This window comes from Aegilops tauschii, chromosome 5, assembly GCF_002575655.3.
Source record: "Aegilops tauschii subsp. strangulata cultivar AL8/78 chromosome 5, Aet v6.0, whole genome shotgun sequence".
In the NCBI taxonomy this organism is placed as follows: Eukaryota; Viridiplantae; Streptophyta; class Magnoliopsida; order Poales; family Poaceae; genus Aegilops; species Aegilops tauschii.
The window spans coordinates 91,217,991-91,239,516 of NC_053039.3; the positions used below are offsets into that span (position 1 = coordinate 91,217,991).

At 49.5% G+C, this 21,526-nt stretch overlaps 2 protein-coding genes across 2 annotated transcripts; both read right to left on the reverse strand.

The window, feature by feature from the left end:
* Positions 1–75: 75 nt before the first annotated feature.
* On the reverse strand, positions 76–1,558 carry LOC109757323 (uncharacterized). The gene has a single exon (XM_020316149.3). The coding sequence runs from the start codon at positions 1,491–1,493 to the stop codon at positions 243–245; it is 1,251 nt and encodes a 416-aa protein (XP_020171738.1). The 5' UTR covers positions 1,494–1,558; the 3' UTR covers positions 76–242.
* Positions 1,559–10,317: 8,759 nt separating this feature from the next.
* Positions 10,318–20,949, reverse strand: LOC109757321 (CSC1-like protein HYP1). The gene is made up of 10 exons (XM_020316148.4): positions 20,529–20,949; positions 20,286–20,441; positions 19,507–19,570; positions 19,052–19,261; positions 13,539–13,730; positions 13,090–13,388; positions 12,602–12,878; positions 11,929–12,201; positions 10,972–11,205; positions 10,318–10,810 (listed from the first exon to the last, which is right to left on the reverse strand). The coding sequence occupies exons 1-10, from the start codon at positions 20,762–20,764 to the stop codon at positions 10,655–10,657; spliced, it is 2,097 nt and encodes a 698-aa protein (XP_020171737.1). The 5' UTR covers positions 20,765–20,949; the 3' UTR covers positions 10,318–10,654.
* Positions 20,950–21,526: the final 577 nt, after the last annotated feature.

A 21,526-nucleotide genomic window follows, 5' to 3' on the forward strand; every position in this document is an offset into this window, starting at 1 on the left:
GAATCTCAATGCAAGTTTCATATGCAGATGAGTTCTACTTTGAAGCACTACCAGCCGAGGTGCATGCAAGTTCGTTTCTATTGTTATTACCACTGTTTCTCAAAATAAATTGGTAATTAAGCAAGTGATGGCCAGGGCTTCTCATATGAGCCATCTGCCATGCATGGAGCAAAATGAATTCCACACCAACACAACCTAACTGCAAGTTGCAACCATGGAACACAACAACAAAACTGATCAGCCTATGCCATGTAGCAGATGGGCGCCAGGTCCAGGGAGCTCCACAGCAGCACGTCACCGTCGCTGCTGCCGTTCGCTGCCTCCAGTGACGACGAGCTCCCCGCCTCCGTGAGGCTGCTGCTGCCGCTGCTGCTGCCTGAACACTCCTCTTGCACGTAAGCTTTACCGTCCTCCTCCGTGCCATGATCAGCAGCAGCAGCAGCTGGTTCCGAGGATTGCTCCGATGCTGGCTGCTGCACCGCCAACCTCTGCTTCTTGCGGCACGCCTCGCGCAGGCCGGACAGCTGATCGCGCGCGGCGGAGGCGCCGCCGCCGAGGCGCATCCTGAGGCACTCGGACACACCGCTGAGCGCGTAGAGCGATGCGGACACCTTCCTCTCGTAGTCCATCCTCCTCATCGCCTCCTGCACCGCCGTCGCAGGCTCGCCGTCCACGTCGTTAGCCTCCACCGGCGCCGAGCCGCCGAGCTCTGCGGCGACCATCTCGAACGGGGAGCAGAGCCCGGCGTCCTCGTCTCCCGCCGCCGCCGGCTTGTCCATGAACTGGAAGTCCAGCTCCTCCTCCTCTTCCACCTCTTCTTCCTCCTCCACCTCTTCTTCTTCCTCCTCCTCCATTTCTGGCGAGTTGTTGCACTCCTCGCTCAAAAAGTCGTCTACCTGGAAGCAGTACTCGTCGTCACGGCCATGGATGTATGATTCTTGGCACGACGACGTCGACGAGGACATCTGCTTCTGCATCTGCTGCTGCAGCAGCGCAGCCTCTTGCGGCGCCGTGGCGTCGTTGAGGAGGAGCTGCTGGTTGCGGGCCTTGAGGCGGAGGAGGAGGAGGTTGGAGACCTTGGAAGGCAACGCCGGCGCCTGCATCGACAACATAGCCGGCGGCGGCGGCGGCTGCAAGGCGGCAGGCGGCGAGGGGCGGGGCCAGAAGTTGGTGCGGGTGTTGGCGCCGCGGAGGAGGCAGGCGGCCTCGTCGTAGGCGCGGGCGGCCTCCTCGGCGGTGTCGAAGGTGCCGAGCCACACGCGGATCTTCTGGATCGTGTCCTTGATCTCCGCCACCCACCGGCCGGACGGCCGCTGCCGCACGCCCACGAACCGCTTCCTACCCCGCTGCTGCTGCCTCGCCGCCGTCGCAGCCGCAACCGTGGACGTCGTCCACGCGTCCGTCGAAGCTAGTGATAGAGGTATGCCGACGTCGATGTCAGCGTCAGAGACGTCGTCGGATGCCTTGCGCTTCCTCGCCATGGATGGAACCATCGATCCGGCTCGGCGTGGAGTATGGACTGGAGGCTGAAAAGAGATGATCAGGTAGGGAGTATATATAGGGGAGGAGAGGAAGGAGTGGAGACAAGCGAGGATGAGGAAGATGCCTTTTGTTGCTTGTGTGTGCGCTACTAGCCTATAGCTCATTTGTGCATTCATATTAATTCATGTAAGTTTATTATAAGTATTTATATGCAATCTGCTGCATTTATATTGTTAATGGTGATGGGTTAGTAGCACTGATTGGGAATACAAAAAATACATTGCATCTGTAAATTGTGGTGTTCAACAAATGGGGGGACAAGGAGATCTAGTGAGAGATTGGATCTCTAGTTAATTCGTGTGTTCATGCTGTGAAAAGTTGTCTTTTGAATCTGCTTAGCTAAGGATGAGGGTGTGGTCGTGTTGGCCTAGTCATTGACAGGTTCATGTGACTATACATATATGATTTAGTTGGTGTAGAACTAGCTAGGTACACCTAGTCCTTTTGGACTTCAAAGTATGAGTGTATATCTTGCTGGCCTTTTTCGTAGGAGTGTATTGCTGCATGGATACTCAATATGGTATGCGAGCCAAGAAATTTTGAGTTCATGACCTCTTTGATTCCTCATCGGGCTAAACTTTTGTGTGAAATGATCTGTATATGCAAGAAAGATGATTAAACCACTATGATAAGGCTCAAAGTTTGTATAGGGTAGACCTAAGCATGGTCAGCTCGGCTCAGCGGGTTGGCCCAAAGCCCTGCCGTCAAGTCATAATGGCTATGAGCTCCAATTTTTAACCCCGCCCAAAAGCCTAAAATTCTTCAAAAAAGATATGGTGTTAAAAAAATAGAAGCAATGTTGTTTTTATTACTAAAAAAATTATTGTAGTACCGAATTAATATAATTATATTTCTCGTCCCTCTGGTTAGATGGGATCGGTTGGCATTTTCAGGTTGTTGCAACCCGGCCTAAGAAAATGATTTAGGTCTGGTACGACGAGGGAGGGGTGGCAGGGTCAAAATATGCCAGCGTACGCTATTTTCGTACTACCCCTCCCACCACATCCTCCTCGCGTCGCTCATTAACACCACCTTGCCATGCATGTTCCCTCATCATCCATGCTACTTAGCCGGGGTAGAGGCGAAGCCATCAGGTAGCGATGACCCCTTTCCCACCTTTCATTCCAACACGTGAATTCTGGTGTATGGTGCTTCCCCTTAACTATGCTTCATCTCTTATTTAGATCCCTCTTGTCTCACCACGATGTGGCTAGATCAATCATTCCTCATGCGATCAGAACTGAAAGTCGTCCATAAATCGAGCATTTTGACATGGCCGGATTGCTATTGATATTATTCTAGGATCGTGATCATAAAAACACTTGATATGAATGGTATGAAATCACCATTTCCCTCTTTAGAATACACCCTGTGAGATGTATCATAGTACATATAATTGATGCCAAGATGCATTTATAACATGATCGCTGGCTCGAGGCCCATTCAAGGGCTGGGTTTTCAGGATATAATACTTCAAATACAAACCTTACATAAAAACAATTATATTATGGCATGTTGTGCAAATCATTGATCTTTTGTTAATCTCTCAGAACATAAATTACACCAATGTATTTTATCATCCCGGGTTTGCAACGTAGATCATTGTCGCACAAGAATTTGATGTTTGTCACTTTCACCGTAGCAATGAAAGGGAAATAATGCAGGACAGGTACACCGCTCTTTGACCAGTTCGGCGACATCCAGATATTACCTTTTGGCGATTAGCTCATGTCTTAGTGTGCAAAATCCAGGGCATTTTGACGATGATGTGTGTATGGCATATATTATACATATGCGGTGCAATATGAGACCTCAGTTGAGCAACTAGGTAGTTTGGTAGTGTGTTCTTTGATTGAGCCAACTTGGCTCTTCTTATTGTTAACTAGCTTGCTTAGCAATGCACACTACTTGGATTGCAACGTCAAAGGAAAGGTTAAAAAGTGGGAATTGATGATCTCACTTTGTACTACCAGAAAGTGTTTAGTGAAGTTGATGTTTTGCAGTCCCACTAGGACACTCACATAGCAAGGCCACAAGTGATGGTATCTGAAAAAGAGATGCTGTAAAATTTTGTAACTGTCTTAAGCACAGTCCAACTGACATGCCCCGGACGCCGCAAACTGCTTCTTGCTCGGTAGTCAATACAGTAGTAGTACTATCTTGGTTCGAAATACATGATTTTGACAGTGATGGCCTCGAATATACATCTTTTGTTCTTACTTTTCATATGCACAGTATATTTTGCGTTAAATCTGAATGTTGTTTTCATCTTACTGTGAGTAGTTTTTAAATACCTTAACAGACAAAAAAAATTGCGAGGGCTCAACAGACAAAATTATGCAAATTTGACCGTCACATTTTCTAAGACTAGCATGTACTCCCAATTACTCCCTCCGTAAGAAAATATAAAAGCGTTTAAATCACTGCACCTATATATCTTTACGGAAGGAGTATAAGACGTTTTATTTTAGATCAAAAGGAGGTATATGTCCTTGGATAGGTCATCAATTGACGGTGTGTGAGTATGCGCGTGGGGTGGTGTCGCTATATATGTCTAATCTGTAGGCGGTGTTCGTAAAAGGAATCTAGTTAACTTGCATAATAACACACGACCAAGTCAGCAGTCACTACGGGCGTGTGCTTTTTATTTACACATGATTTCCAAATTTCCGTTTTCAGTTCCCAAGGCATGCTGAGCTGCAGCCATGGAGTTAACGCCTGTGTCCAAGAGCGACGACGTAAGCAGAACAAAACAACCACCCTAGGGGTTGAAATTCTTGACCCCTAACCGGCTTCTTAATCAACCAGAGCGGGGGTTAAAATTAAATCCGGCTGTCAATTTGTTTTTGTTCCCTACCAGCAAAAAAAAATGATTTTGTTCCCACCCGTCTGCGTTTTGTCATGCATGACGACGACGGTGTCTCCGATGCGCCTCCCCCACGCCAATTGAAAATTGAAGATCATCCTCCGATGTTCTAAGGAGTATTTTGGTGGCATATGCCAGTACTCTTGATGTCCTCGTCAGAATTAGGACATGCAACTTGTGAACGTCTAGCGGTTTGGCCCCAGCTGCGGACTGAGCTTCTCGACCTTTGTAGCTGGCCATCTTTTTTGTCCTGCACTCCTGGTGAGGTCTACCTAGCAGTGATATGTTTGACAAGGTCAAGCTTGCAACTGCACTGGGAATTCCTTTTCATCAGAATGCCTTTTCAAGCTCTGTGAACCAAAGGTCAGGTCTACTACCTGGTAGTGATATGGTTGACAAGGTCAAGCTTGCAACTGCACTGGGAATTCCATGAGTTTTGGCCAGGAAACAGAGATCAGGAAATAAATCATTGTGTCACATCAGAATGCCTTTTCGTGCTCTGTGACCCAGGATACGTGAGCTGATGTTTTAACGAGTAAATGACAGTGACTAGGTACAAAGGAAGGCATGTCATGGAGCACTGTTCAACCTACCCGTGAAGAGGACAAATGGCGCACCACTGTTAGCCAATGATTTACACGGACTGTTTGGCTTACCAAGTTAGCATTAGCAGTAGAGGCCCTGCAGTACCTGCACATTTTATATAACAGAGGACAGGAGAGCCAAATGGCACAAGATTTGCGGAAGACAGATTACCAGAGTGCCACCTTCGTCTTCTCTCCAAGTGGCAGCCAACCAATCACATAATTTGTTCTTTGGGGTCCAGCCAAGCAGTAGAATAATCGGAGCATCATTGATCCAAGGCAAGGCAAGCTCTATTGAATCTGATATCAGTTAAGACAAAGCAGTAAAGCATAATCCTGCTACTCGGTTGATCTCAATTGTTATTTTGGGTCATTTTGACGCCCTTATGTCTCGCAATTGTACCCAACAAAGATATGCTTGCATCAGTTGATTGTACTAGATATACGATGAAAAAAGGAGGAACACTTCACCAGTATGGTTTTGCTATGGCCGCAAGACATTTTTTTTTTTCGCGAATACGCAAGGTGCGTATCTTTGTATTGATAGAAGGAGAGTACAAGCATGGGATTACAACGCTTACAATGCCATGTGCGCACTAGGCATGGTGAACAAGCGAAGGAGCACAACAGATAGGGGTGTGCTCAGCCCCACGGCTAGAAACTAGAGACTACGCGCCCGGGATAATGTTTTGCAGTCCGGTAGCGCCCGCCTTGGCCCATAGACGCGCCTCGTCCTTGATGGTGTCGGATGTGAAGGTAATCGATGGCGTCGCTCTGTCAAAGATACATGCATTTCGTTGCTTCCAAATCCACCAGGCTGAGAGGATGATGAGGGAGGCTAGGCCCTTGCGCATGGAAGTGGGCGCGAGGTCGAGAGAGGATTGCCACCACAATTGGAATGGCGTGTCGTGGTCCGGGAGGCTAATGGGCACGCGGGCCCAGCCGAGGATCTCGTGCCAAACTTGGCGAGAGAAAGAGCATCCGGCAAGAAGGTGGTGCATGGTCTCATCCTCCTGGTCACACAAGACGCAGGCGTCGTTGTGGGGCAGTCCGCGGCGAGCCAGGCGCTCCGCGGTCCAGCAACGGTTTTGCATGGCCAGCCATAGGAAGAATTTGACGCGGAGAGGAGCCCAAGGTCGCCAAGTGAGCCGCCAGAAAGGGTCTTCACAGGCTCCAAAGAATAGGGCCTTGTAGCAGGAGCTTGTCGTGTACGTAGCAGAGGAGGTCCAACGCCAGCGTAGCGTGTCCGGCTCGCTAGAGAGCGCAATGTGCCGCACCGAACGCCATAGCTCGACGTACTGCAACATGGCCGCCGGCCCGAGCGCACCTCGGATATCCTGTACCCAAGAGCGCTGCTGCAGCCCATCACGCACGCATCTCTCCTTCCGAAGGCGTCTTGGGACAAGAGTTAGAACGAGAGGGGCAATCTCGGCCACGGACCTGCCAGTGATCCAATGGTCGGTCCAGAATCTGCAAGAATCTCCAGCTCCCAGTTGCCAAGTCGTGGAGGCTCTGAAAATTGCACTCGTGTCCGCATCATGGGGGATGTGAAGGTGGCTCCACGGGCGAGTAGCATCGGTACGTTGCAGCCATAGCCAGCGAACGCGGAGGAGATGCCCGTACGCTGGATGTCTCGGATGCCGAGGTCACCGAGGGAGATCGGCCGGCATACACGCTGCCAGTTGACGAGGCACTGGCCCCCATTGGCCTTATCCGATCCAGCCCATAAGAATCCGCGGATGATCCGGTTCACCTTCTTAATGGTAGTGCTGCTGAAGGCGATGGCCATGAGGAAGTGCGCGGGGATGGCACTAAGGACATGGCGCACAAGGGATAGGCGGTCTCCCTTGGATAGCATAGATGCCCGCCATGTAGAGAGCTTGCGCCCAAGCTTGTCAATGATCGGCTCCAAGCTTGTTGAAGAGGCCTTGCGGACTGAGAGGGGCATCCCGAGGTAGGTGATGGGAAAGTGAGTGACGGGGCATTGCAACTCCACGGCTATAGCAGCAGTGTGATCCTCAGTGCATTGAATAGGAGTGGCCGAGCACTTGTCAAAGTTGGTGTGCAGCCCAGAAGCGAGGCCAAAGACGTGGAGGAGCCTGCGAATCGTGGCGAGGTCGTGAGGGTCCGGGTGGCAAAAGATGACCACATCGTCGGCATAAAGGGATATGCTCGAAGCTGCGTGACGGTTGGTCAAGCGATGGAGGAGGCCAAGGTCAACCGCACGCAGCAGCATGGAGTTCAGCACGTCGATGACCAAGGTGAAGAGCATGGGCGAGACCGGGTCGCCTTGACGAAGGCCGTGAGCGTGGTCGATCGGAGGCCCTGGGTGGCCGTTGATGAGAACTCTCGTGGAAGCCGTGGAGAGAAGCATGGAAATCCACTCACGCCAACGTGGGCCAAACCCCAGGTGCTGCAGAAGTTGCAGGAGGAAGGGCCAAGAAACACTGTCGAACGCACAAGCTATGTCCAACTTGAGAAGCATGCGTGGCGCCTTCAGGTTGTGCAAGAGACGAGCCGTCTGCTGCACGAGCAGAAAGTTGTCGTGGATGCATCGCCCCGCAATAAACGCGCTCTGGTTGGTGGAGACCATGGTATTCAGCCGAGGAGCGAGACGGAGAGAAAGAAGCTTCGCGACCAGCTTGGCGAAGATGTGTATGAGACTGATGGGTCTGTAGTCGTAGAGGGAGTGCGCATCAGCACGCTTGGGCAGCAGCAGAAGAAGGGCCTCATTGAGCTTCTGCAGACCGCGACCATTCATGGCGTGGAACTTGTCGAAAGCCACGAGAAAGTCGGGCTTGATCGTTTCCCAGCAGGCAACCAAGAACTCGGCGGTGAATCCATCGGGACCAGGCGCCTTTCCCGTCGGCATGCTTTTGACGGCGTTCCAAATCTCCTCCTCGGTGAAAGGCGCGTCAAGCGCAAGAAGATCGAACTGCGGCACCCGAAGGGCATGAAGATCAAGCGTGATGTCGCGATCGGAGGTGCTGCCAAGGGCGTTTGAGAAGTGGGTGAAGGCGGCCTCGGTCATCTCATCGTGGTCGGTGACGGTTTGGGTGTCGACGCGCAAACTCGTCATAAGGTTCCTCTGCTTGCGGTGGGCCGCGTGCACTTTGAGGTAGGAAACCGCTGCGTCGTCGCTCCGGAGCCAAGAGAGGCTCACGCGCTGCCTAGCGATGGATCGCTCGAGGGATGCAAGGCCAAGGTAGGACGCCTTGAGCTTCCGGCGAAACCAGGTCTCGAGGGGGGAAAGCGGACGTAGATCTTGAGCAGCGTCAAGTCTCGCAATGAGCTCGCGGGACACCGTAAGCTGAAAGGACACGTTGCCGATCGTGCGTGCGCTCCAGCTTTGCCGCCTCCTGGCCGTCGCCTTGAGACGTGTCACGATCCGTCTAAAGGGATTGGCGTCCGGCGGAGTAGAGGCCCAAGCCTCACTAACCACCTGGTGAAAACCCTCCAATTTTGGCCAAAATCTCTCAAAGTGGAAACGTCGTGCTCCCGGAGGGCGGGCCACGCAGTCGACAAGGAGCGGGCAGTGATCGGAGGCCGCGGAGGAGAGGCAGCGGAGTAGGCAGTGCGGGTGGGCGATCTCCCAACCGGAGGTGCAAAGAATGCGGTCATTACACACCAGAGTAGGGGCGTCGCGCTCGTTGGACCAAGTATATCGTCGGCCGTGCATATAGAGATCTCGAAGCTCCTCATCGGCGATGAAGCGCCTAAATCTGCTCATCGAGCGCCGGTTGATGTTAGAGTTGTTCTTCTCCGAGGCCGAGGTGATCATGTTGAAATCTCCACCAATAAGCCATGGGCCGACGCGGGACTCGCGCACGTCGTGTAACTCGGCAAGGAACTCAAGCTTGGCGTCATCATCTTGAGGCCCATACACCCCGGTGAGCCACCAATGGCCCTCGCCGGCCAAGAAGGAGACCAAGGCCGTCATGTGATGCTCACCGATGAGGGGATTGGAGAGGGAGATGGTAGCTCGTTGCCAAGCAAGGAGGATACCACCGCGTGTGCCATCCGCGGGGAGGAACTAGGAAGTAAAAGTCCTCAAAGGACGGACCGAGCGTTTCCAAAACTATGGCGTCGGAGACATGCGCGAGCTTTGTCTCTTGGAGACACACTATGGTAGGTGCGGCAGCGGAGATCACGCTGCGGACGGCGGTGCGCTTAGCGCCGGAGTTAAGGCCTCGGACATTCCAAAAATGGTAGGCGCGGCAAGACATTTTCAGAGCCAGTGTAGTGTGAATGTAGAGTATGCGGCTGTCGACTGACCTCAGCGTATAACTGGGTAATAGCACAATGTAGGCATGGATAGAACACCACACCATGATCGGTTCCATACCGTAGCAGGCTTTAGTGTTTAGAGAAACTCGGCTTCGACGTCGAAGTAGCATAAATATACTCAGAGCGGCCGGGTTTAAATGCACTTAAAAAGGACTGAAGGAGAAAAACCTGGCCCTCCTGATCACATAGCTCCAGCCTCCAAATGGCAAACAATCTCATATGGGTTTACACCGACCACTTCACATGGGTTCCTGCTTTGACACGGGTTCTTGCTTGCCATATTAGCACTAGAGGTCCTGCAGTACCCACACATTTTATATGAACAAGATAAAAGGAGAGCCAAATGGCACAAGATTGCCCAGGACAGAGTCCCACCACCGTATTCTCTCCAAGTGGGCAACCAATCACACAATATGTTCTCTGGGGTTCGGCCAAGCAGTAGAATAATCGGCCATGGTGGAAGCATAATTGATCCAAGACAAGGCAAACTCTACTGAATCTGATAACAGTTAAGACAAAGCAGCAACGCATAATCTTGCTACTTCGGGCCATTTTGACGACGGAGTACGATCAACTGATGCAAGCATATCTTTGTTGGGTACATCTGAGAGCCGTTGAGAAAAAAAATAACACCTGGCCAGGTTGAAACAGTACGGTTTTGTGTTGCCAAGACATTTTCAAAGCCAATGTGAATGCAGAGTAGTATGAGCTTGTCAACTGACCTCAGCGTATAACTGGGTAATAACAGAATATGGGTGCAGAACGCCGCACCCTGATCGGTTCCACACCGTAGCAGGCTTTTGTGTTTAGAGAAACTCAACCTTGACGTTGAAGTATCATAAATATACCCAGAGCGGCCATATTTAAATGCACTTAAGAAGGACTGAAGGAGGAAAAACAGCAGCTCCTGATCACATTGCTCCAAGTGGCAGAAAATCTCATATACTGAATTATACGGAGTAAAACAATATCCACATAAACACATAGTTAGAAGAGACAGTAAGTAGGTTGCATGGAACTTAAGATCTACAACTTGCATGGTCGGTTCAAACAGTTTGCATTGCCAACCCAAAACTTAAGAGAAAATGTATTATTCATCTCTACAAAGCGAGCACCAAATCTGATACACAAAAATATGCACAGCAAACTCCTCCAAGAAAAATATACAACACAATAATACAAGGATTTATGTCCTAAAGAAAAATGTACAACATAATAATACAAGGATTCATGTCCTAAGTTTTGCTTCACCGTGTAAAAAAACACAACAAGAAGCACACCTGTACTGTTATATGTACCTGATCATCAAAAACCCAAAATCAAACAAAAATCTCACACCGTGGGAGCCAGGATGCCACCTATGACTTGTCTGGATCTAGACAGAAGACAAGAGTGGTGAAGTACGTTCATCAGAGTTCGAAGACCGCTGGATAGGCTTCAGTGCTGGGTCACAGTAGGCTGTTTCAAGACTGCTGAAGAACTCTGCCATCTCTGGTTTGCTTTGTTCTTGTATATCTTTGTTTACCAATGACTGCATGAACAAAAGTGAGACATGAAGGGTTTGTATGCCACAGAAATGATATCTAAAGATTCCAAATAAGAAAACAGCAGCTGCTGTTGCTAAGGTAAACAGGTGCACACATAGAGTGGCCTCCTATGCATTTACAAAAGGAGAAACTAATAAAAAAGTACCTCGGTAGAGTATGCTTCGAAGATGGGGTAAAATCGGTTTCCACAGTATGCATAGAACAGAAGTGTGAGAATCGGCAGAGGCACCAGCAGACTTGAACCAAGTGGAAATTCCTTTACTCCAAATACTCCGATTGAAATCAAATGCATCAGCACAAGAGAAAATATGGTTGCATTGTGCACAATGGGCCAAAATCTTCCACCGGTGTCATACTTGGGTGCATACACATTACAAAGCTGCATTTGTAGTAGCAAAGTTACAAACTGTAGATACTTAAACTGATGAATGATAAAGTTAAACATATGCAAATTGCGCTATCCAGTTTATAAAGCTGAAGCAAGTATTTCACTACTTCTGACAAATTTATCCAGCAGTAAAGAACAATTGCACATGGAAAATATGTCTTCTACTTGGCAATTTTGACCCAGCAAAATTATCTCGTGGTGCAGTCACTCCTCAGAACAGGTGTAACCAGGACACCTGATATACTACTGTCAGCCTCCCAATATATGGAAGTATAGTTCAATCAACAACTATATTTTCCATATTACATATTTAATTTTACATAGTTTCAAGGCATGTCCACGTTTATCAAGAAAGGTTCTAGTTAAATTCCACCACTAGATGATCTAGTTCATCTTCCAGAAAGGAACACTTTGGTTCTGCCCTAAACATATTAAGAGAAAGGTAGGCTCGCATCATACGCCTTAGACCACATCAATTTGATTTTATCCGCTCATAAATGGCGACAGCAATGAATCAATCATTGCAACACTGGCGGCCAAATCCAGGAAATATCTATCCAAAGTTCCTCAAAACAGTAGTTCACTACCCAAAATTTGGGAAGACCTAGATATTGAAGTCCACATTTCAACCTCCATGCACAAAGAGATCACGCTACGATGTGTAGCAGCAACAGGAAGCTAAAAGGGGCGATTAATAATCTGCAGCGTTTTCACCTGATTGCGAAATATGAAGTAGCCAAGGCAGAAGTAAGTCAACACAAATGGGAGGATAAGTGGAGCTACAATGGAGTACGTGAGCCCGAGAAGTCCAAACAAGAGAATCCGAGGAATTTCACTATGATAGTGCATCGATGGAGCTTCTGAGTCTTCCCTCTTGCAACACTTTGCGCAGCTCCCCCACAAGTGATACAGAAGGGCAGAAGTTTGAGTGAGTTCTGATGTTATACTTGTCCACGAAGTCACCACATATGCAATAAAGAAAGATGCCTGCAGAATCATCATGAAACCAATGATTGTTTAGCAACACACGTGCTCTGGCATGGACTAATACCATATGCCACAAGTGAAAATTGTGTAAGCAGGTATATATTGAAGTGGATAAGTAGCCACAGCAAGGAGCCAAGGACGTCGACAAAACAAAGAAGGTTGATGAAGGCTAAGGTTTGGAAGCCTGTTATTAAAGCTATTTACGAAAAAACAAAGTACAGAATTGTATCGATGTAACTGTATAAGTATATTATCCATGTCAACAGAAAGGTTATTGTCCATGTTCTATGAAGCTTGGAGGGGAGAGCACAATCTCAGAAGCAACTTGTGGTAACTTTCTCGTAGTATATACCAAACTGAACTTGTCATGCTGACGACAATCAAAAAACACATGCCCTACCTGTGCAGGTACAACAACCGCAAGCCGTTCAGGTATTTTCTTTGGATCAACGAATATGTTAAGTTGATTTAAGGCTGAGCCAGTAAGAACATTTGCAAAGAACACAGTCCATATGGTAAACCGAAGCATTTTGTTGCAAGCACTTCTCTCAATCCCACTGACAGACACAAATCCTTGCATGGTCGAAAATAGCTTCATTATTGAGGGCACATAAGAGGAAAGGAAGTGAAGAATGACACTGGGAAGATACCCAGTAACCAATTGACTGACAATGGCTCTGGAAAGATCAAAGAAGACAAAGGTCAGGTGTTTAGCCATTCTGATGTGCCATACATTGGATAAATAAAACCAACATAATAAGAACGGCTAGCACTAGTATCACTAATTCAGCATCTGAGCATAGATGCTGACTAGGCCCTTTCCAGATAACAAAATAAAGAACCAATGAGAGAAACATATATGATTATAATCTATGAACAGAAACTAACATTTCCAGTATGTTCCTCAGGAAAGGCAGCCATGCCTCAAGTTGCTCCATATAAGTGAGCCCTTGAATAAATCCCACAACTAGAAGAAACACGATTATCAGGAGAACTGAAGCTACAAATACTACAAATTTGGATATCCACCGTTCCATGAATGATGTAGAAAAGGAAGGCCAATAAACATCATGAGGATCAGGAGCATGCTCAGTTTGCCACTCAGTTGGATTGTCTGACTGCCTTATGTAAATTGCATTCGCTGAAGCATATCGAGATTTGAATGAAACAAAAGCAGCGGGAATCTCCTGAAGAGTTATGAAACATTAAGTATAGATAAGAGAATATCAATATGTTTGCATTTCATTTGTCAGAACCAAAGGACAACTAGGAAGATAAACTAATCAATACACCATAGTTAACTTAGCCAAGACCAAAGAAAAAACAGAAATACATACCCGTCTCCTAGTAGCATCTGATTGTTCCATTCTAACATTTTCCTCTAGGTCTTCCAGCCTTTTCTGATATTTCCCAATAGGATTATTTCTTCCAAATAGTCCAAGAAACTTTTTTGGAGGGTTGTCAGTAGAAGGTCGTTGTGGTACATATTTTAGGTTCTTTAGCTTTGTCCACATAATTTCGGTCTCATTCTGGATAGAAATCAAACAGGCAATCAGAAGAAGTGAAACGGGACACTGTTCAACAAGCTAGAATGCAGTGTTCCTTACGAAGTTCGGGAGAGCAAACAAACCAGTGTGCCATTACTATCATATACATCTAGGGGAGATGAGCAAAGTTTTTTTCACATGAAAATAAAATGTTCTAAGAAGGTTAGAAGTATGAGGATAAGCATCCAGTTGGCATGCTTATATAGAAAATCAGTAACTAGTTAATTACTACATGTATATGTGAAATATCGACCCAGAACACTTCACTGGACAGACATGACATCCAATATATTTCTTTGAGAATAAATGCATACAAAAATCTATTAACAGATTGGTTGTCAAAAAAGAATGCTACTCCCTCCGTCCCATAATATAAGAGCGTTTTTGGCACTATACTAGTGCAAAAAACGCTCTTATATTATGGGACGGAGGGAGTATATTGCTATGTGTAGAGTAAGAATGCTATGTGGTTAGCTTATAAAATTTTGACATCCATGAAAGTTGACCTATGCAAATATTGCATACTGAGTGCATTTAGATCACGTTGTAAAAAATATACAAATTAATACATACTGAGTTGATTTAGTTAAATAAATTCAACGAAACAAGGTTGTTCATCGACCAGATATCGCCTCCACCGGCCCTGCCCCTGGCCTCCTCGTGCACCGCCCCCGTGGGATCATCGGCGTGCGGCCTACTCCAGGCGGGGCCGATCGACCTCGACCCGGTTGACGTCCTCTCGCCGCAGTGCACGGAGCGAGGCGGCCAGGCCGGAGGGCAGCCCAGCTCTTCCTATCCCCGAGCGGGCGGAGCTCCGGGCCGCTGCCCGGAACCTTGAGCCAGGTACTCCGTCCATCCCAGCTACCCCCGCTACATGTTCGTTCTCTGCTCTTGAGTCGGCTCCGCCTCCTGGATGATCGCCTTGCTGAGGCCCGCGCGCGCCTTCAGACCGCCTCGGGTCCCTCTACTGAGGCCATCCCGCGCGCCCCGCAGCTTGCGCTGGCTGATCCTGCTGAGATCCGCGGCCGCACCCGCTCCCGCACCGCAGCCCTTCGCACCCAGAGCGCATCTCGAGTCTTGGGGTCAAGCAGCCCCCCGATGGTCTCGTGATGCGTACGCTGTTCTGGAACATCCACGGTTTCGGCCAAGATGGCCGACGCCGCCAACTGATAGAGTACATGCGCAATGAACGAATCGACACTGTGGCCATCCAGATTGACTTTCTTTAATGTTGCATCTGCTTTCAACTATTTCATAGCCTCCCGTCCCGAGCAAACGTCGAGAACAGGGTGTTGAGCCAAAAAGTAAAATCCATAGAGTTGGGGACTAAAGAGACTCTTTTTTTACGAAACGATGCGTACGGAATTTTCCCTATCGGAGCTCGAGCATTTGAGCTCCGATCTATATGCTTGGCACTAGCTCCCTTCTAGTGGGAGCGCGGGCCACTCGGGTGGCATCCTTCTAGGGGTTAAGGATGCCACCTTTGAGGTAGGAAGCATGGACCGAGGCGAGTTCTTCGTTAGCATGGAGATCTTCGAGCGGGCCCTCAACTTCAAATGGGAGATCATAGCGGTCTATGGCCCGGCCGATCACCAACGTTCCGAAGCTTTCCTCGCTGAGCTTCGCCGTAAGGTTGCAGCCGCCCAACTACTGGTGGTGGTGGGCGGCGACTTTAACCTCATCCGGTCGGAAGACGACAAGAGTAACAACTTGGTTAACTTCCCCCGGACGCAGATGTTCAATGACTGCATTGCAGACATGGGGCTTCTCGAGCTTGATAGGGTAGGAGCCAAATTCACTTGGACCAACCGCCAAGCGGAGCCGACCCGCTCAGTCCTCGACAGGGTCTTCGCATCTCCTGAGTGGGACATTCGTTGCCCCCTAGCTTCGCTCCGGGCGATTACTCGGATTGGATCCGATCACGTTCCCCTCCTACTCTCTTCGGAGAACGAACGTCCTCCCCTGCCGCCCCGCTTCTGATTCGAAACCTTCTGGTTGCACCAGCCTGGGTTTGCCGCTGCGGTGGTCGCTAGGTGGCAAGAGGCGCGCGAGGCTCCCCATCGTTCCCTCTCGGCCGTTGACTCCTGGCACTTCTGTGCAAAGCGGTCACGGCAATTCATGAAAGGATGGGGTGCTAACGTGGGCCGTGATATCCGAGAGCGCAAGAAAGTCCTCCTAGAGGCCACCCAGGCACTCGATCTCCGCGGCGCGGGTTTATCTGCCGAGGAATGGATGCTTAGATATGATTTAGAGGATCAGCTCACGATCATCTACACAGATGAGGAGGCTTACTGGCGCTTGCGGGGTATGCAGAATTGGGTCCTCAAGGGGGATGCCAATACCGCTTACTTCTAGGCCATCGCCAACGGCCGGCGACGCCGTAACTCCATCCCTCTCCTATGGGATGGAGAGACCCTCCTGCAGCAGCCGGAGGACATCCGGGCCCATGTAGACGGCTTCTACAGAGACCTATTCGCTGCCTCCCCTCGGGGAGGGCTGGCCCTCGCGCACGACATTTGGCCGGCCCACCGACGTGTCTCGCCGGCGGACAATGTGGCCCTGACGGCCCCGTTCTCCGAGGCAGAAGTCTGGGCAGCCATTAAGGGCATGAATCCTTCGTCGGCCCCTGACCCGGATGGCCTCCCAGTGAAGTTCTTCCAGACCTTCTGGGAGGTGATTAAACCGGAGGTGATGGCCCTCTTTGAGGAGTTCTATGTTGGTTCCATCGACCTTACCAGGCTGAACTTTGGGATTATTACCCTCATCCCCAAAATAACTGGAGCTTCGGATATCCGCCAGTTCCGCCCGATCACGGTGATCAATGTCATCTTCCGCATCCTTGCGAAGGGGTACGCCATTAGGGTGGCCCCAATAGCGGACCGGATCACCCACCCGAATCAGTCGGCATTCATCCAGGGACGGTATATCCTTGATGGGAGTCCTGGTGTTTCACGAAGCACTCCATGAGGTGCACACCAAACACCTCAAGGCAGTTTTCCTGAAACTGGACTTCCACAAGGCATACGACACGGTCAGCTGGCCCTTCCTTCGGGAATGCTTGCTCCGGAAGGGATTCGACGATAGATGGGTAACCCGCGTGATGCAAATGGTCTCCTCGGGCCGGACTGCGGTGAACATAAATGGCGAGATTGGTCCCTACTTCCCCACATTCTATGGGATCCATCGGGGCGATCCCTTCTCTCCGTTCCTCTTCAACATGGTTGTTGATGCTCTGGCAGCCATCCTAGATAAGGCCAAGGCTGCGGGGCATATTAGGGGCATTGTACCGCATCTGGTTGGCGGAAATGGGATTTCCCTACTCCAATACGCAGATGACACCGTGGAGGGCTCTGCGAACGACATCACGAACCTGAAGTTCCTCCTGCTCTGCTTTCAACAGATGTCTGGCCTCAGGATCAACTTCGATAAGAGTGCGGTCATGGTCTTGGGATACCCCCAAGACGAACGACAGAGCATCGCGGATCGCCTCAACTGCCAGCTTGGGTGCTTCCCCATGACTTATTTGTGGATCCCCATTAGCGACTCGAGGTTCACGGTGGCCGAGCTGCGCCCCACGATGGGGAAGCTCCAGCACCGCAGTGAACCTTGGCAAGGCCGCTGGCTATCTAAGGCCGCCCGGACGGTGCTCATTAACTCGTCCCTCTCCAGCTTGCTCCTATTCACTATGAGCTTCTACAGCCTACCTGAGACTCTGCACCATGAGATTGCCACAGTCCAGGGGCGCTTCTTCTGGGCTGGCGAGGGCGACAAGCAGAAGTACCACATGGTTCGGTGGTCGGAGATCTGTAAACCTCGCGATCAGGGCGGACTCGGGATCATGTCCTCCAAACGGATGAACATAGCTCTCCTGATTAAGTGGTTGTGGCGGATTGTGAACGGAGAGGGTGGCTTGTGGCTTCGCATCATCCAGCAGAAATACCTCCGTGGTCAGCCACTCGCCTTCTGCCAGCGGTCCGGTGGGTCCCAGTTCTGGCAATCCATCATACAGCTCCTCCCAGTCCTCCGCATCGGGACCTCGATTGCGGTTGGATCTGGCACCGCCACGCTGTTCTGGTTCGATAGATGGGCTGGGGACTCCCCCTTCGCGGCTCGCTTCCCTGACCTGTTCTCCATCGCGGTAGATCCGCGGATTTCTGTTGCGGTGGCCCTTATTGACTTAGGGCACCTCGCGTTCCGGAGACCTTTTGGACCGGCGGAGAATGATGCTTGGTAGGACCTGCTCGACTGCATTGCTTTGCACGAGCCGGATCTGGAGATAGGAGAGGACCGCACCAGGTGGTGGCTAGAGCCATCTGGACAATTCTCCTCTAAATCTCTCTACCAGGCCATAGCCCCTTCGCCGGGTCCCAAGGCTCTCACCACCATCTGGGCGATCCGGCTCCCCTTGAAGATTAGGATATTCTTGTGGCAATGGATTCGCGGCCGCCTTCCGTCCGGCGTAGAGGTCCTGAAGCGCAACGGCCCTAGTGATGGGCGGTGCCCGCTCTGCGGGCCTGAAGAGGATACGAACCATATCTTCTTCACCTGTGTGTCCACGCAGTTCCTCTGGAGCTGTTTCCGTGAATTAGTGGGTGGAAGCTGGGACCACAACAACTTCCCCGCTCTCTTGGACAAACTTCAGGCGTTGCCACCCGCGTCTCGCCACATTAAGTGGTCGACCATCGGTGTGCTAGCCTGGACGTTGTGGACTATTAGGAATAAGCTTGTAATTCAACATGTCCCTCTTCGTCGCGCTACTGACGCTTTGTTCAAATGGTCTGGTTACTTGCAGCTTTGGCGGCCGCTTAGACGCCCCAGGGAGAGAGACGCCATCACCTCCATCATCACCCAGCTTCGCGCGATGGCTCTCCGGATGTCTCCTCCGCTTCCCCCACCACCACCAGAGCCGGATTAGATCTTCTCTACCTCGCCGCCACCGCCGTTTAGGTGTTGTGCGTGCCTCTTTTCTATGTTGGGCTTGTTGTGCTGTGCCCACAGCTGAACCAGTGTTTGTGTGCGTGTGTGTTGGACCTTGCCTGCGGTGGCGTTGTGTGTGTGTGTTCGGTTGGTACCTTCTTGACTTTGTGCTCGGTGGTTTGCTTTATTTATAAAGCGGGGCGAAAGCCTTTTTCGGTAAACCTCATGCTAGTATTTTTCATACAACTATATTCCCCAGCAACCCTTATGTCATGTAAGAAGTTGATAGACAGCCCATATAAACGTTTTATTAGGAACATTGATTATTCATGGACATCTGTTCATAATTATGCAATACAAATGTATCCAAAGGAACTGAATCTTACAAGAAGGCGGCGGAGTTTGCCAGTTTGATGAACAACAGTATGTGACAAGTAGGTGGATGAATGATACTCTTTGAAGAACTTATCAACAGCATCACTCACAGAACCACCATCAGTTATAGGGATAGCTCGAACCAGAACTGTGAAATACTGAGGTAGTGGCTTCGATGTCATAAAATACTCGAGCCTCTTGCCAGAAATATATCTGTACTCCTGCAAAGAAAAAACACAAAGTATTGCTTACAGAGAAAACTGAAACCAGTCAAGCACCAATTTTTTTTTACAAACAAAGTACGTAATAAACAGATGCCAGATCCAATGAGCATGTATTCATTATAAAAGGATAATGCGTTCTGTCCAACTGATACTCTGATACACAAGGAATCATGTTACAAATGAAGAAAGAAAATGCAAATTAAAAACTAAACAAAAAGTAGAAGAAACATTAAATTACTTACATAATAGAGCAGGTAGCATGCGACTCCAGTTATGATGTACACAGCAGAGAAGTGAAGCCATAATCTGTGAAGCACGTTACCACATGTAATAAGCATGACTTAGAGCTCAGACAGGAAGATAATTTCCAATAGAAACATCTAATTAGACTCCAACGAAATGTTTTGCATAAGCAAGAAGCCCTGGAGAATGCCACAACGTGAAGCCCCCGTGATTAGAGTGGTTAGAGCTGTTCCACACCATCCTAATCAAATTCTATGTACTGAATACTTAACAATGTTTCTTTTTTAAAACAGAGATGCAGCATCATCTATTAATCTACAGTTCTACATGTTATAAAACAACATAAGTGATATGAATAGCTGTAGATATCAGAATTCTTGAAAAGAATTCTGGAATAGCTGTAGATATCAGAATTCTGGAATAGCTACCTAATTTTGATTACACTGGCCATTTAATACGTAGAGAACACAAAACAATTATATCGCATGGAGATTGGTCATCAGGTTCATCAACACTAGACAAGCACTCAGAAAAGTGTAACTCCTTATATGCACTCCATGAAATAAAAAACTGCAGCATGAGGAGAATTAACCTGCTATAATACCAAACCTGAACAGCATAAACAGTATTATTAGTTACAAAAGTAAACTACTCTAGAATTATATATCATGGGGCTAACTGACCAGTTAAATTCACCTTCAGACACTAACCATGACATGTAGAACTCCCAAAATAAGCGCACCAAAATTATAAAAAATCAGGGGTTAAAATATCTCACTTGTTGGACCCGTCCAGGACATTGGAGATGCTCAAGACATCGACGGACTTGCTGGGCAGGTCGGTGAAGTCGATCAGCCGCAGCTGGTCCCCCATGAAGTTTATCGGCATGAGCACGCCGACGCCCACCACAGCGACTACGGCGAAAAGCCTGATGCTGCTCCCATAGCCCCGCAGCACCCTCGGATTCAGTAACAAAGCCAAGGGAACGAACAAGCACAGCTGGTGAGAGGGGATGGGGGACCTGAAGACGAAAATGCGGACGAAGACGACGCCGTCGAGCCCCGCGGCGGCGTGGATGTCGTCCTCGGAGCGGCGCCACGCGGCGGCGATCCAGGACTCGAGCGGCGCGTAGGGGCGGCGGGGGGCGTACACGGAGACGAACGGCGGGCGGCGGCGGAGGAGCGAGTAGGCGGAGACGAGCAGCACGGTCAGGCCCAGGTTGACGCCCACCGCCGTCGCGAGCGCCGACACGATCATCTCGCCGGCGAGTCACTGAGCCTTCTCCCGAGGGGCTAGAATCTTCCGCGGCGAGGTGGGGCCCAGCGGTCAGTCAAGTTCAAAGTCATGTGCTACACTGTTACCATTATCACACGAAGACTTGTAACTAGAGGTTGGAGGTTGTTGACGATTAAGTCCGTGGGCCCGTGATGTCGGCGGGCCACGTGGCACCGGAGCGTGACGCGATGGTCGGCATGGGTCTATCCGGAAGGGGGACATGTGGCACCTCCATTGTTTAGAATACACATTCCTGCCAATACGTGTTCCTTCCCCGGTTAACGCGTAATTGAAAACACGCAAATAGAAAAGAACACCAAAGTAAGAAATGGTATGACTAAAAACAAATGCGCGCTTTGTCGCACCGTTATGACAAGTATATTTTTCATCCCCAGTTTGTAGCGAAGTTTAGATTTAGTCCTTAATTTTAAAACCGGACAACTTACACCCTTAACTCCTAAAACCGGACAAGTTAGTTCCTTGTCTCGATTGTTTCGGTATCACTGCTGACTCAGCGTGGTTTTGACCGGTCTTCATCCACATGGCAGTGTTTCTCTCTCCCACCTTCTTCCTTCTCACATTGACTTAGTGGGGCATTTCATCGAACGCATTGCATGCACTGGGTGTGCCGTCCACGGCAAACCCACACGAGTCCCTTTAGCCAGCCACGATGCCTCTGATCTACCTCGCCAGCAACCTCGAGCTTCCTGCACCTCGCTGGACATTGCAATCCCGTTCTACCTC